This window comes from Colius striatus, chromosome 4 (genome assembly GCF_028858725.1).
Source record: "Colius striatus isolate bColStr4 chromosome 4, bColStr4.1.hap1, whole genome shotgun sequence".
Lineage (NCBI taxonomy): Eukaryota > Metazoa > Chordata > Aves > Coliiformes > Coliidae > Colius > Colius striatus.
This window is the reverse complement of record NC_084762.1, coordinates 93364147-93377729: the sequence shown is the minus strand read 5'-3', so window position 1 is coordinate 93377729 and position 13583 is coordinate 93364147. Positions and strand designations below refer to the sequence as shown.

The 13583-nt window shown below is 40.1% G+C and overlaps 1 protein-coding gene across 6 annotated transcripts in view; it reads left to right on the top strand.

The window, feature by feature from the left end:
- The window catches only part of PTK2 (protein tyrosine kinase 2), a 210350-nt gene that overhangs the window by 160447 nt on the left and 36320 nt on the right, over window positions 1-13583 (top strand). For all 6 annotated transcript variants that reach the window (XM_061994893.1, XM_061994890.1, XM_061994891.1 and 3 more), the window contains 5 exons: window positions 1155-1252; window positions 4010-4094; window positions 9228-9328; window positions 10551-10666; window positions 12157-12257. In XM_061994893.1, coding sequence (XP_061850877.1) covers window positions 1155-1252; window positions 4010-4094; window positions 9228-9328; window positions 10551-10666; window positions 12157-12257 — 501 coding nt within the window. The remainder of the gene's footprint in view (window positions 1-1154; window positions 1253-4009; window positions 4095-9227; window positions 9329-10550; window positions 10667-12156; window positions 12258-13583) is intronic.

Sequence of the window (13583 nt, the reverse complement as noted above, 5' to 3'; positions counted from 1 at the left end):
ATTTCAAAAAAGCAATGTTTGTCCTTGTCTTGATTTTAAGAAGCTATATCTGAGTAAGCATTTGATTTTTCTCTTAATTGCACTGCAGAAAGCTATGGAATAGATGAAGGTAACAGGAGACCCTTTACCCATCCCTGTGTGCTTGCAGTTTGGAATGATGTGGATTTTTTTTTTAAGTTTACTTCACTTTCATTTAATAAACATTCTTTATTTATAGTTAAACCAATTAGCTTTGGGATTTTAAAGAGGAAAATGCAGTCCTAATAAAAGAAATGGAAATGGCATTTGTCACTTTATCTAGATGGCATTGTTTCTGTAGTGTTAATGAAGTCAAAATCATCACTCATGAAGTCCTCTTTCTTTTCACTAAATAGCACAAGTAGAGGTGAAAACATATACTGTACATGCTTTTCTACTACTCTTGGAGTATTTCTGCATGTCTGCCAGAAATGCAATTGCAAATGAAGTGACTCCATTGCAATTGATTCAATGTTTTGCTGAAGTACTGAGCCGTTTTTATCTGTGACATTCTCAGTCTATTAAACCACAAAGTTAACAAAATTGCATAAGACCCCCAAAACATGCCAATTGTACTTGTGTTACACATTATAGAGGTGTAGTGCCCCCAAATTACACTGTTTTGTTTTGGTTTTATTTGCCATGCTCTGATTTCTGTGTTGTTTTTTCTTGCAGTTACCTCTTTAAAAATTCTCTGGGCTCATTTGATGGTTCCAAAATCTAAAATATCACATAGTGGAGCTCTCTTAAACATCTGAAGCAGGGGGATGTGTGCTAAGGCTATATTTGATATCCTAAGCTAATTGTCCTAAGCTATTTGTGTTCCTTGTCTTTTATTAGCTATAATGAAGAAGGATTCAGTTACATCGATTGCATTGAAGTCAATAATTCATAGTAGTTAATTGAGCAAATCAGATTTCACCACTCCTTTTTCATTGCTTTGGTTCAAACATTTGTTTAAGAGGTTTCCACTGTGTGTGTACAGCATTTGTATAGGTTGGTGTGCAGCAAGTGTTAATCTTAATTGTTCATATGAGACATTTGAGTGACTTTAACTTGTGAGTTTTGTATCTTGTGGATTAATTCTTTGACTTTCATCAGAAGCTTAATATTTTAAGTGCATTATATTCTTATAGCCAGAGATTATGAAATTCAAAGGGAGAGGATTGAACTGGGGCGTTGCATTGGTGAAGGACAGTTTGGAGATGTACACCAAGGAGTTTACATGAGTCCGGTAAGCCTCGCTTCTGAAACAGTAATAAACACATCATAAAACCTTTCTAGTTCAATAAATATTGCTTAGATGCTTTGGGCTGAGTCTTCCTGAACAAACAGAAATTAACTTTGTGGTTTGTTTTCCAGAATAATCAACATGTAGAGAATATTTCCCACGTGTCAGATAAGTAGGAATCCAGAGTGGTTTCTCTGCTTCTGTATCCCCATTTTTCTGTAGATCAGGAAAGAAATCAAAAGAGCCAAGAAAATTATTTGGGACCTTAGCAAAGCCACTGACTGAGCTGGAATTAGAAGTCATTGGTTTAACCCCAGCCAAACTCAGACTTGTTGATTTTGAACATGCCTGAAGCATGGTCAGCACACATCCCCTTGGCCTTACTGCCCCAGTGAGCCTTCAGTGCTTCAGAAGCTTTTCCAAAGCTCAAAGCCTCAGCCTCAGGTTAGGTCAGGCCTTCAGTTCAGCAGCTGCCAGCTGTGTCAGGGTAAGCTAATCAAACTTCATGCTGAAACAGAAGAAGGAAGAAACAAGATGAAGGAGGAAGAAGCCTCCTCTTCCAGCTTCTTCTTAAAAAGTGATTGTGGAGGCATCTAATTGGCTCAACCCCTGTAGTGGGTCTGGCTCAGAGCTGGGGAGAGTTGTGAGCAACTTCTTACAGGAGACATCTTTACAGCCTCTTCCCCCTTAGCAGAAAAGGCTGTCATGTCAAACCATGACACTGGAATGGCAGTAACCTACAGCAGAGGGACAACAATGTGAAACAAAGGTGTCTCCAGTGATCATCTCACTGGATCTCTCAAAAGGAAGGCTGTGTGTTCATAAATTTACTACTTTCTCCTGAAAGACATAGGCAGTGATCCAGCAAAGGCCCAAGTTCAAGAGGTCACTACAGTGAAACCAGTGAGGTTGGAGAGACCTGTGTAATTTAGGGTGGTGTTTATGTAGTATTCTAGACTGCAACCACAAAGATAAGATTGCAGTATAAATGGATGAAAAATAGGGTTTGTGGGAGAAAGCTAGAATATGAATTAATTTGGAACTTATAATAAACTGATGCTGCAAGTGTAAAATGAAGATCTGCTTCTCATTTGAAGAAATTATCTGGATTTTCAATAGTGACATAATAATTGATGGGGACAACAACCTAGTTCTAACTTCAGAAGCAGTATTTCCCAGAAACAGCATCCTGGGCTCAGTTGGTTAAATAACTCTTTAATGCAGTGTTTAGGTAAATAAGTAAGGATAAATGTTAATTATTTTAGACAAACTGGGAGTCTGAAAAATACTCATAGTGTTTGTAAAAGTAGATCTAAAATAGAGCAAGCATGAGCAGGCATAGAACTTAACTCTGTGAATCTTCAGCTCACACCAGCCTTAAAAACTAGTTGAGGACATACATCATCTCTGTAGCTTGTCAAGGAAAGATTAATTTGTAACCTTGCCATTATACAATGCCCAATTCCCAATTTCCCAGTTGGAAGGAAGTCATACTAGTCCTTGAGCAGACCAATAACCCAACAAGCTTAATTTAAAACACTTCAGCTGCTTTCAACCCATTAAGAATTTGTGTGGACGACATCTGAGCTTTGCATGTTACTGTGGGGATGCACTGTGTTGCAACAAAACCATTTTCTGAGTCATGGCATTCTGAGTACTAGTGAAGCTCAAACACCTAAAGCTTCTCTTCAGGAGAAAAACACTTGCAGCTTCTCTGGGCTGTCTGTAACTTATGGAAAGGGTATTTGAAAAACACTCCAAAGCAAGAGAAGATGTGAAACCCTACCCGAGTTTAGAGGCCTCCTTTGGGCAGTCTCAGTGCTTCTCATTTTCAGTGTTCAGAGGATAAGCAATCAGGTAGAAAATCTGTTTCTGACTTTGAATATGTGTCCTGTTTAATGCAGTTTTAAGCCCTTGATACAGCTGATTTAAAGATAATATGTGAAATCTTTGGTTTACTTTGCTCCGTAGTTAGAGTTCAAAATAGTAGTCAGTTCTTCTTTTGGCCTTCCAGGTTGCTTACTTGCATAAGCCAAGTGTGCTTTTTAGGCATATGTCTGCTTGTTTCCTCTACTTATGCTAAATGCTGTCAAGAATTTGACATCTCAGTAACATAAAAAGTTCACAATACTTTCCAGTTACACTTATTATCTTTTGTTATGATTGTTGAACAATTTAACTTAGCTTAAAAGTGATGAAGTATTTCTGGAGGAGACAGAGGGGGGATCTTACTAACATTTATAAATGTCTAAAGGGTGAGTGTCAGGAGGTTGGGACATCCCTCTTTTCTATAGTAGATAGTAACAGGACAAGGGGTGATGGGATGAAGCTGGAACACAAAAAGTTCCACTTAAATATAAAAAAACCTATTTCACTGTTAAGGTGAGGGAGCCCTGGCACAGGCTGCCCAGAGGGGTTGTGGAGGCTCCTTCCTTGGAGGTCTTCAAGACCCACCTGGACATGTTCCTATGTGACCTGGTCTAGGTGACCCTGCTTCTGCAGGGGGGTTGGACTAGATGATCTCTAAAGGTCTCTTCCAACCCGTACCGTTCTATGATTCTATGAAGTATTTCCTAGGTGCATTAGATGTACACCAAGTGTCTTGATTAAAATACTACTTTGTCATTAAAGCTTTCAAAATGTGATTTCTTAACTAAATTTAGCTAGTAGTTGTTTTCTCTCAAGCAGTTCATATAGAATTTGAAAGGACTTAGCTTTTGGTGGGCTGTGTTTCAGTTATGTCTCAATAATGTCTTTCAGGAAAATCCAGCCATGGCCGTTGCAATCAAAACATGTAAAAACTGCACTTCAGACAGCGTTAGAGAAAAATTCTTACAAGAAGCCTGTGAGTATGAAATGACTTCTTTTGGATTAGCTCCTGTAGCTGGTCTTTACAAAGAGTTGCAACCATCTGCCTGAGAAAATCCTGATGATGATATGAATCTTTTATTGCCCTGTACTGTGACCTTTTCCTCTGCTGCAGTACGTGCCAGGGAGTGCTTTATGTCCTTGCATTGACCTTGCATATGATTGTATGTGGCTTCTTTGATTTTCTAAAGGGAAAAGAAAACTTCTATAAACATATGTTAGTGATTTGTGTACTTTGGTTTCGAGATTGTGGAGTCTCCTTCTCTGGAGGTCTTCCAAACCCACCTGGATGTGTTCCTGTGTGACTTGATCTAGGTGAACCTGCTTTAGTAGTGGGTTGGACTGAATGATCTTTAGAGGTTTCTTCCAACCCCTACCATTCTGTGATTCTGTAAACAAGTCAAGATATGACTTAAGCTTTCAGTTTTACTTTACATCATCTGCTATTGTATGTCTATAGATGTCATTATTGTATTCTATCAGTAAATTACTCGGTCATGGCCAGATGTTACAGTGTACTTTCATTCACTCTTCCTTTATTCAAGGGTTGTTTTTTCTAGTTGTTCAGAAGAGCTGTGTTCATAGCTAATGGATTCTTATTTTTGGATGTCACATTTTTCTTAAATTACTATAATTTTTTTCCATTACATTTCTAGCTGTTGGAAAAGTAAATACCACTGCTTACAGTAATAACTTAGCAGTCAAAGGTAGGCTGCTGTCTCTTAACAATGTAGAATGTAATTGCTCATTGAATGCTCCTTATTATACTTTGAGCTTGACAGATTAGGAAACGTCAAAGTAGTAGACAGATAAATAGTGCTTTTCAATTTGGGTTTAATAGTTTTGCCATTTCTTCTTTTTTAACTCTAATTCCTGTTTGTTACCTTTCTCCTGTTTGTGTTTATATTGCCAACTCGCAGAAGATGCTGCCTCTTAGTTTTTAAGAGAGCACTGTTCGAAAGGCCCAAATCCACTCTATGGAGAGGCAGAGTTGGGTTTTTTTTCACTGAATTAAGAAATAAACTTTCTAATAATATTAGGAATATGGAAATATTTGGGGGTTTTAGTTTTTGCTTCTGGTGGAGTTTTCAGTGCTAAAAAAGTTTTAATATTGGTTCTTGTAAGGAGGGGCACCTCAGAATAAAAAGTAGAGGAAAGGAAATGTTTTTTTTGGGCAGCATCTGTCTCTTCTTTCCCATCCACTTTTGCATAGCAAAATATTGACAGAATCTTAAGAATCCCACAGAATCTTAAGGGTTGGAAGGGACCTTGAAAGATCATCTAGTCCAACTCTTACTACTATTGCAGCCAATATTACTATTGCACAGTAATACATAGCATATTGCTAACCAGTATTGCTACAAGTGCATTTCTATATGCTAATATGCAAACAGTCTGGTTTGGGGAGATATTCATTGACCTTCCACTGGCTTTTTGATAAACTGTGCTTTTCTGCAAGTAGTTCATTCCTTTTACATCTAGAAGCTGGATGGGAAAGCTGGGGGACTGGAACATCTTTCATAGGAGGAAAGGCTGTGGGACCTGGGGCTGTTTAGTCTGGAGAAGAGGAGACTGAGGGGAGATCTTATTAACATTTATAAATATCTAAAGGGTGGGTGTCAGGAGGTTGGGACAGCACTTTTTTCTATTATATCTAGCAACAGGACAAGGGATGATGGGATGAAACTGGAACACAAACAGTTCCACTTAAATATAAGAAGAAACTCTTTCCCTGTTTCAGTGAGGGAGCCCTGGCACAGGCTGCCCAGAGGGGTTGTGGAGTCTCGTTCCTTGGAGGTCTTCAAGACCCACCTGGACATGTTCCTATGTGACCTGATCTAGGTGACCCTGCTTCTGCAGGGGGGTTGGACTAGATGATCTCTAAAGGTCCCTTTCAACCCTACCATTCTATGATTCTGTAATTCCAAGTGATGTAATAGCTGCCTTTCTGAACTTGTGAGTTTGTCAGCTAACGTTAATTGAATTAATTTCTGGGAATACTTTCCAGCAATGAGATATTTTATGTTGAAAGCTGCTAAGACTAGATGAGAGAGAACTATTTGTGTTAATTGCCTTTCCATTGGTTTGATAATTGAAACTGTATTCCTGCTTCATTTTTACATCAATGAAACAACATTTCCATGCTGTAAAATGCTACAAATTGCATTGAGTTAGATTAGCACAAGAAAACCCTAAAGCTAAATAACTGGGGTTTGTTTGGAATAGGCAATTTGTTTACCAATATTTTAATACTAACACTGGGTTGAGATAAACTGGTTTAGCAATGCACATGTTTTTGAGATGTCATAAATAGGTTCCCTCTCTGAAATTCCATTTACTTCAAAAAGGAAGAAGGAAACTAATTATTTAAGAACGTAGCTTCAGTTCTGGGTAGCATTTTAGCTGTTGTTATTGCCCATTTGACTTTCCACCACATTATTTATTCAATTTTATTAATGTGTTAAGCTATGCCACTGATAGGGCTGTTTATTTTCATGAATTTCTTTTAATTATTCATGGCACATTAATATTGTAAAGAATACCTTCTCTTTAGTTGGCACATAGAAGTTTCTTTGCAAGCAAAGATATTATTGAACCATTATAACATTACATCTTATAAACAGCATTGTCCAAGGGGTTTTCTTGGAGTGTGTGGTGTTGCAAGATGTGTTGGGTATATGGCTGCTGTGTACCAATGTGCAGAGGTAGAATTTAGAGCTCCTCAGAATAGGAATCCAGAAACATCTACTGGTTTTAGCTTGTGATCAATTAAAAGCCAAAAGACAGCGTTTTTCACTCTTGCCTGGCTTTAGGTGAATGAAGCAGACTTTTCATGGTGATATTTACCATCTATTTCTGTGACACTACCAACTGTAAATGTAAAAGACATATTACATCAAGATCAAATTAAGGATGTTTATCATACCTACATTTGAAGAGAAGAATTTCATTGGAGGACCTGCCAAGCACATCTCCCCAAACGTTAAAGAGCATTGAGTCAGGGGCTGTCAGGATCACAGTGGAGTGCTCTGTCTCGTGCATGGGGTGGTTCCTGAACCTGGGGACCTAGGAGGGAGCACAGACTTGCCAGGAGCATGCAACTCACATGACAGGGTAGAGAACTGAGGTCACCTGCCTGGATGTCCCACACAACATCCTTGTCTCTACGACAAGAGATGCAGATTTGATGGGTGGACCACGCAGTGGATAAGGAGTTGGCCAGGTAGTTGCATTCAGAGGGTTGTGGTCAGTGGCTCAATATTCAGGTGGAGTCCAGTGTCATGTGATGGCCCTCAGGGGTCTGTGTTGGGACAGTAGAACCACAGGATCATTGTGGTTGGAAAAGACCTTGAGGATTGTAGAGTCCAACCGTAAACCTCATGCTACCATGGCAGCCACTAAACCATGTCCCTCCTTGCCACGTCTACATGGCTTTTAAGTACCTCTGGGGATGGTGACTTCCCCCACCTCCATGGGCAGCCTGGGACAGTGGCTAACAATCCTCTCAGTGAAAAGGTTCTTCCTAATCTGCAATCTGTATTTCCCCTGGTGCATCTTGAGGCCATTTCCTTTTGTTCTGTCACTCATTACTTGGGAGAAGGGACCATCTCACCTCACTACAACCTCCTTTCAGATAGCTGTAAAGAGTGATCATGTCTCCTTTCAGCTTCCTTTACTCCAGACTAAATAACCCCATTCCCTCAGCTGCTTTTCTTGTGCTCCCAGACCCTTCCCCACCATTAACATCCTTGTTGGCAACGTGGACAGTGGGAGCGAGAGCACCCTCAGCAGGTTTGCAGATGACACCAAGTTGAGTGATGTGATACATACATAGAGGAAAGGGATGTTGTGCAGAGGGACCTGGACAGTCTTGAGGAGTGGGCCCTTGCAAACCTTGTGAAGTCCAACAAAGCCACGTGCAAGGTCCTGCACATGGAATAAGGCAATCTCAAACATGGATACAGGCTGAGTGATGAGTGGATTGAGAGTCTGAAGAGAAGGACTTGGAGGTGTTCATTGATGAAAAGCTCAGCACAACCCAGCCACATGCACTTGTCACCCAGAAAGCCAACCACATCCTGGGCTGCATCCCACACGGTGTGGGCAGCAGGTCAAGCGAGGGGATTTTTCCCCCTTACTATGCTGTGGTGAAACCTCATCTGGTGTACTGCATCCAGCTTTGGGGCTCTCAGCATAAGAAAGACACAGACCTGCTTGTGCAGATCCAGAGGAAGGCCATGAAGATGATCAGAGGGCTGGAGTACTTCCCATATGATGACAGGCTGAGAGAGTTGTCGTTGTGCAGCCTGGAGGGAGAAGGCTCCAAGGAGACCTTGTTGCAGCGTTTCAGTGCTTAAAGGGGGCTTATAAGAAAGATGGAGAGAGGTTCCTTACCTAGGAGTGCAGTGATATTATGTGAGGTAATGGCTTAAAATGAAAGACGGGACCTTCAGATTAGATATTAGAAAGAAGCTCTTCCCTGTGAGGATGATGAGACACTGGAACAGGTTGGCCTGAGATTGTGGCCAACCCATCCCTGGAAGTGTTAAGTGCAGGTTAGATGAGTCTTGGAGCAACTTGGTCTAGTGGAACATGTCCCTTACCATGGTAGGGAGGCAGAAACAAGATAATCCTTGAAAAGTCCTTTTCCAATCCAAACCATTCAGTGATTTTCTGCTTTGCATGTCTTGGTGCTTGAAATACACTGTGACCACACAGCTGAGGCTGCGAGGTTCAGTCGTGGAAAATAAGAGATTTTTGTTTGTGTAATAAAATGACACACAGTTCTTCCAGACATTGAATTGCACATACTGTTTCCTCCTTCCTCCTCTCCCAGCAGAAGGGCACAGGTTAATTGGTCATGCACTGGATCCATAGGTCATGATATGAACTTGTGTTACACTCAACTGGGGCAGAAGAGCCAGAGAACCTGACTTGACTGACACCTTGCACAGCAGGTTACTCAAGCAAGCAGTGTTTCATACTGCCCATAGAACATGAAGTGCCCACTGTTACTGCTTTCAAGCAGTTGTTTCAAGTCCTGCAGAAATGAATTTTTGTCTTTAGAAAGGGTTGTGTGTAACCTGCTCCTTGTTTCTTGTCCTTGCAGTAACGATGCGTCAGTTTGATCATCCTCACATTGTGAAGCTCATTGGAGTTATTACAGAAAACCCAGTGTGGATAATCATGGAGCTCTGTACACTTGGAGAGGTAGGAAAAGCCCTCGTGCAGCTGTGGTTTTCTCTCTTCAAACTCACAGATGCCTTTCCAAAAGACTGAAAAATCATTTGTCAGTGTATTGGCTTTGCCAGGGTCAGGTTTTGGTAGCAGGGGGAGCTACAGGGGTGGCTTCTTTAAACAAAGAGCTGCCAGAAGCTTCCCCTGTAGCTGATAGGGCAGCTCTTTATTTAAAGAAGCCCCCCCTGTAGCTTCCCCAGCTGCCAAAAAACCTGGCCCAGGCAAAACCACTACAGTCAGTACTAAAGCAAAGGCACCGTCCTCACACATGATGTCATACTTGTTTGTAGAATTATGGGCTCAGAAACAGGAGTGGCAGAATTTGATCTAACTCCTCCACCGAGGGAACTGCATCAGCTCATACCAAAGTGATTCAGTCATAGCTTTCAGAGAATTCAATTGCTGTTCCAGAGTGAGAGCATGACCTGTGTCAAGATGATGATAATGAGATAGCATTTAAGCAGCATTTGCAAACATACCTTCTAGAAGTAAAAATGGTAGGATACACCTTTTATTCTTCCTGAGTAATACTTCCTTATCACTTGGAACACTGAGTTTCTTCTAGGATCAAACTGCAATACCATGTCCAAGAGAAAAAGAAGCAGAAAAGAAACCTGTAGTGGAGAAGTTATTTTCTGTCAAAACATTACAGAAATCCTTTCCAGTGCCCAAATCACTTGTCAAAGCCTATTTCTAGTTTAGGAGGTTGTAGTGCCACCTTCCCTTAGGTCCAAACTACTTTGTCCTGGGCATGTAGCTTAGCAAAATTGTTCATTGATACAGGTAATGCTTCCAAAACAGTACTGATCTAATCAACATTCAGATTGGCCTCATTGCTTTGATCTGAAATTATTTAGGCCAACAACGTGTGCAGTTCTCAAGGGAAAAAAGAGAGTCCAGGAGAGTTTTACTTTGGAACAGCAGTAGCATATGCTTTCAATCTTCAAAAGGAGCCTAAAAGCAACACACAGCTTTTTTTTGGTCTGGCCAACAATTTTTATATAGAAAAAAACCTGCTTGAATTTAACCCAAAGTCAGATTTCTTCATGGCAAGTGATTTTCTGTTCTCATCCAGTCTCAGGGGAAAGCATGCCTGTTGATATCCATGAAACTACAAGTTGAGATAACACCTTGTTCAAAGTTGTGATCTTTTTTTGTCTGTTTCTTTCCTTTTTTTCCTTCTTTGTGCAACAAGTTGAGATCGTTTTTGCAAGTAAGGAAATACAGCTTGGATCTGGCCTCTCTGATTCTCTATGCTTACCAGCTCAGCACAGCACTTGCCTACCTAGAGAGCAAAAGATTTGTACATAGGTAAGATTTTACACACATATATATACTTGTACATGTCTGTTTTTGTATGTAACTACTTGAAACTTTAGGGGATATAATAAGATATCCTAGATGACTAGATTTTGGACTTACAGTATTGTGGCTGTTAGAAACACTCTCTCAAGTGAAGCCAAAAGATTAGAACACATGGTTGTCTTCTATGAATGTGTAGCAGCAATACTCCTAAATATATATATTTAAACAAACAAACTCCTAAAATCCACTTCCCTGGTTTATGTCAGTCTTTGTATGAAAACGTCCTGTTCTCAGGCACTGACACCCGTTCAAGGCTGACACCTGCTGGCTCCCTCCTAGATTGACTCGGGTTTTGATCAGAAGAGGTTTCAGCTGAGTTCTGGCTTTGTGGTTACAGTATTCTTTAAAGCTGTTAGCTGTAAACTTGCAGATACAGAAAAGCAAAAGAAGAGACAGGGAGCTTCTGAAGTAAAGACTTTTAAACATTTTAAAGTTGCAAGTACTTGCTTAACCAGAAAATTAATCTAAATTCCCTTCTAGGTGTGTTTTGGATTTTATTTCTTTGAACGTAAGCTTTCCAGGGAGAATAAACTGATTTTAGCATCTTAATACATACAAGTAAAAGGTCACAGCACTCCAGTTATCATGTACCACTTTATTCTGAAGTTGAGCAGTTCATTTGTGTTTAAATACCTTCAAATTCTGTGTTGTGTATTCTGTAGATACAAACACGTCTGTATTAGGTACCTCTATGTATTGCTGTGTCTGTAAAAACATGGTAAGTAGCAGACCTTTATGACTGTTACAGATACTTTCATTTTGGCCAGGTAGCTGTTTATTTTAACTCTAGCAATAAATATGCAAAATACAACTTCCTATCTCCCATTTCAGCATGGTGTGAGTAACACTGCTCAGTTTGCTGTACTTACTGCCCTGCTCAAAGCTAAACCTATCAATACTCAGTCAAGCCTGCTGAAATCCAGAATCAACAGACACACCAGACAGGTTGGGTTAGCTCATCTGAGAAACTGCAAGAGAAAAATGTCCCAAGTCTTTCCATAATCCCCGTGGCATTACTAAAATCTGAGCTCCTTGTTAGAAAGTCTTCTACAGAACTGAGATCTTAAACCAATTCCTTACTCTTTCCAGGTCAGGAGACAGATGTTCATCTTTCCATCAGTTCCAGTTGCTAAAAAATTGTTAGGCTGTGATATTTAAACAGATAAAGATAAAACTTTTTCCTCTGATGTTGACACTGATGGTTGTATTTTCAGGTGACAGTTACTACTTGCAGCATTTCTGCCACCTTCTCAGAATCAGGAGGTGAATATGTAGTTGTCTTTTAGTGTACATACACACTCGAACCATGACTAGAGAAACAATTCAGTCCTCTCAAAGGAATTTGGTACTCCTGGATTTTAACAACAGTTTTCAAATGCTATTCCAACACTTTATGCTTTTCAATGACTAGAAATAATGTCTCCTCTCTTTGGCAGGGATATTGCTGCTAGAAATGTGCTGGTATCTGCCACTGACTGTGTGAAATTAGGTGACTTTGGTTTATCCCGATACATGGAAGACAGTACTTACTATAAAGGTAAGTTGACACTCTGGATCCTTCTTGCAGACCAACTAGAACACAGTTGCTTCTCACTATACTGAGTTTGTGGTCAAAAAGGAATTAACCAGGTATTCTTGATCTAGCTGTTGTATAAGAAGGCAAACTGTTAACAATTTAATAGAAATTAGGTGATTTGTACATGTACTTGGGAAGAAGAATCACAGGTCTGATTTAAATTGTAATAAGTAGGAAAATCATGCATAGGTAGAATTCTGCCTTTTAGGACAATCTTAGAGTTGTTTCTTCATGGCTTTTATACATGTTTCAGACAGTGTTCATGGCATAATATAAATAGTCTACAATGAGTTCAAGGTTAGCTAGAGATGAGTCTCCTGACAACATTCCAAACCCACCTGGGTGAGTTCCTGTGTGACCTACTCTAGGTGCCCTGCTCTGGCAGGAGGATTGGACTGGATGAGCTTTCAAGGTCCCTTCCAACCCTTAAGATTCTTGGTTCTGAGAGTTTACACTGTCATTGTGTGCTGCATACTTCAGATGCTACTGGACATGGGAAATTTCAGCACAGAAAAGTCTTTGAAGCCTACTTTTTCCATGCTCTGTGATGGACTATTGATCTGCAGTGGCTCCAGCAGCTGTGATGTGTCCTGCAGTGCCTGATAGATGGGAAATAGAGCAGGAGAATAGAGGTTACATGCAGGGTACCAAACAGAAGCATTTGAAATCAGGCCTGTGTTATGAAATCATATCTTTATAAATCTAATCTTCAGTTTATTTCTCCTTTCAGATATATGTTTTAAATGCCCTTTATCTGTGCTCTTACATTTCATTATGTTTCCCCATTTCATTTATCTCTAGGGAGATCCCCATTTCATTTATACCACTGGGAGTTACATATTGTTTCAATTGTTGAGAGGAGAGGGGAAAATACATTTGGTGGGATCATTTCTTGTGCTTTTGTGGTTTGTTGTCGGAGGTTTTATGAGGAAGTTTGGGGCATCTAGTTTTGTGTCAGTTCTTTTTTCTGCTTTATGTAAAGCCAACCAAGCTACCCTTTCTTTATGAATCCTTTAAAAACACCTATTCCCTTCCTGAGGCTTTGTGCCTTCCTTACTGCAATAGTTGCATCTTCAAATAATTAATTGAAGACGTGAAGGAGCGTAGTCCATTGGAACATTTAGGCAAAGAGAAGACTACAGCAGAACTGATCAGACAGTGCAGAAATCTCTTGTACAAAATTTGAGAGTTAAAGTGCTTCACTGGGGATGGGGCTTGCCTATAAATTACTTCATAGAATCATAGACTGGTTTCAATTGGAAAAGACTTTTCAGGTCATCAAGTCAA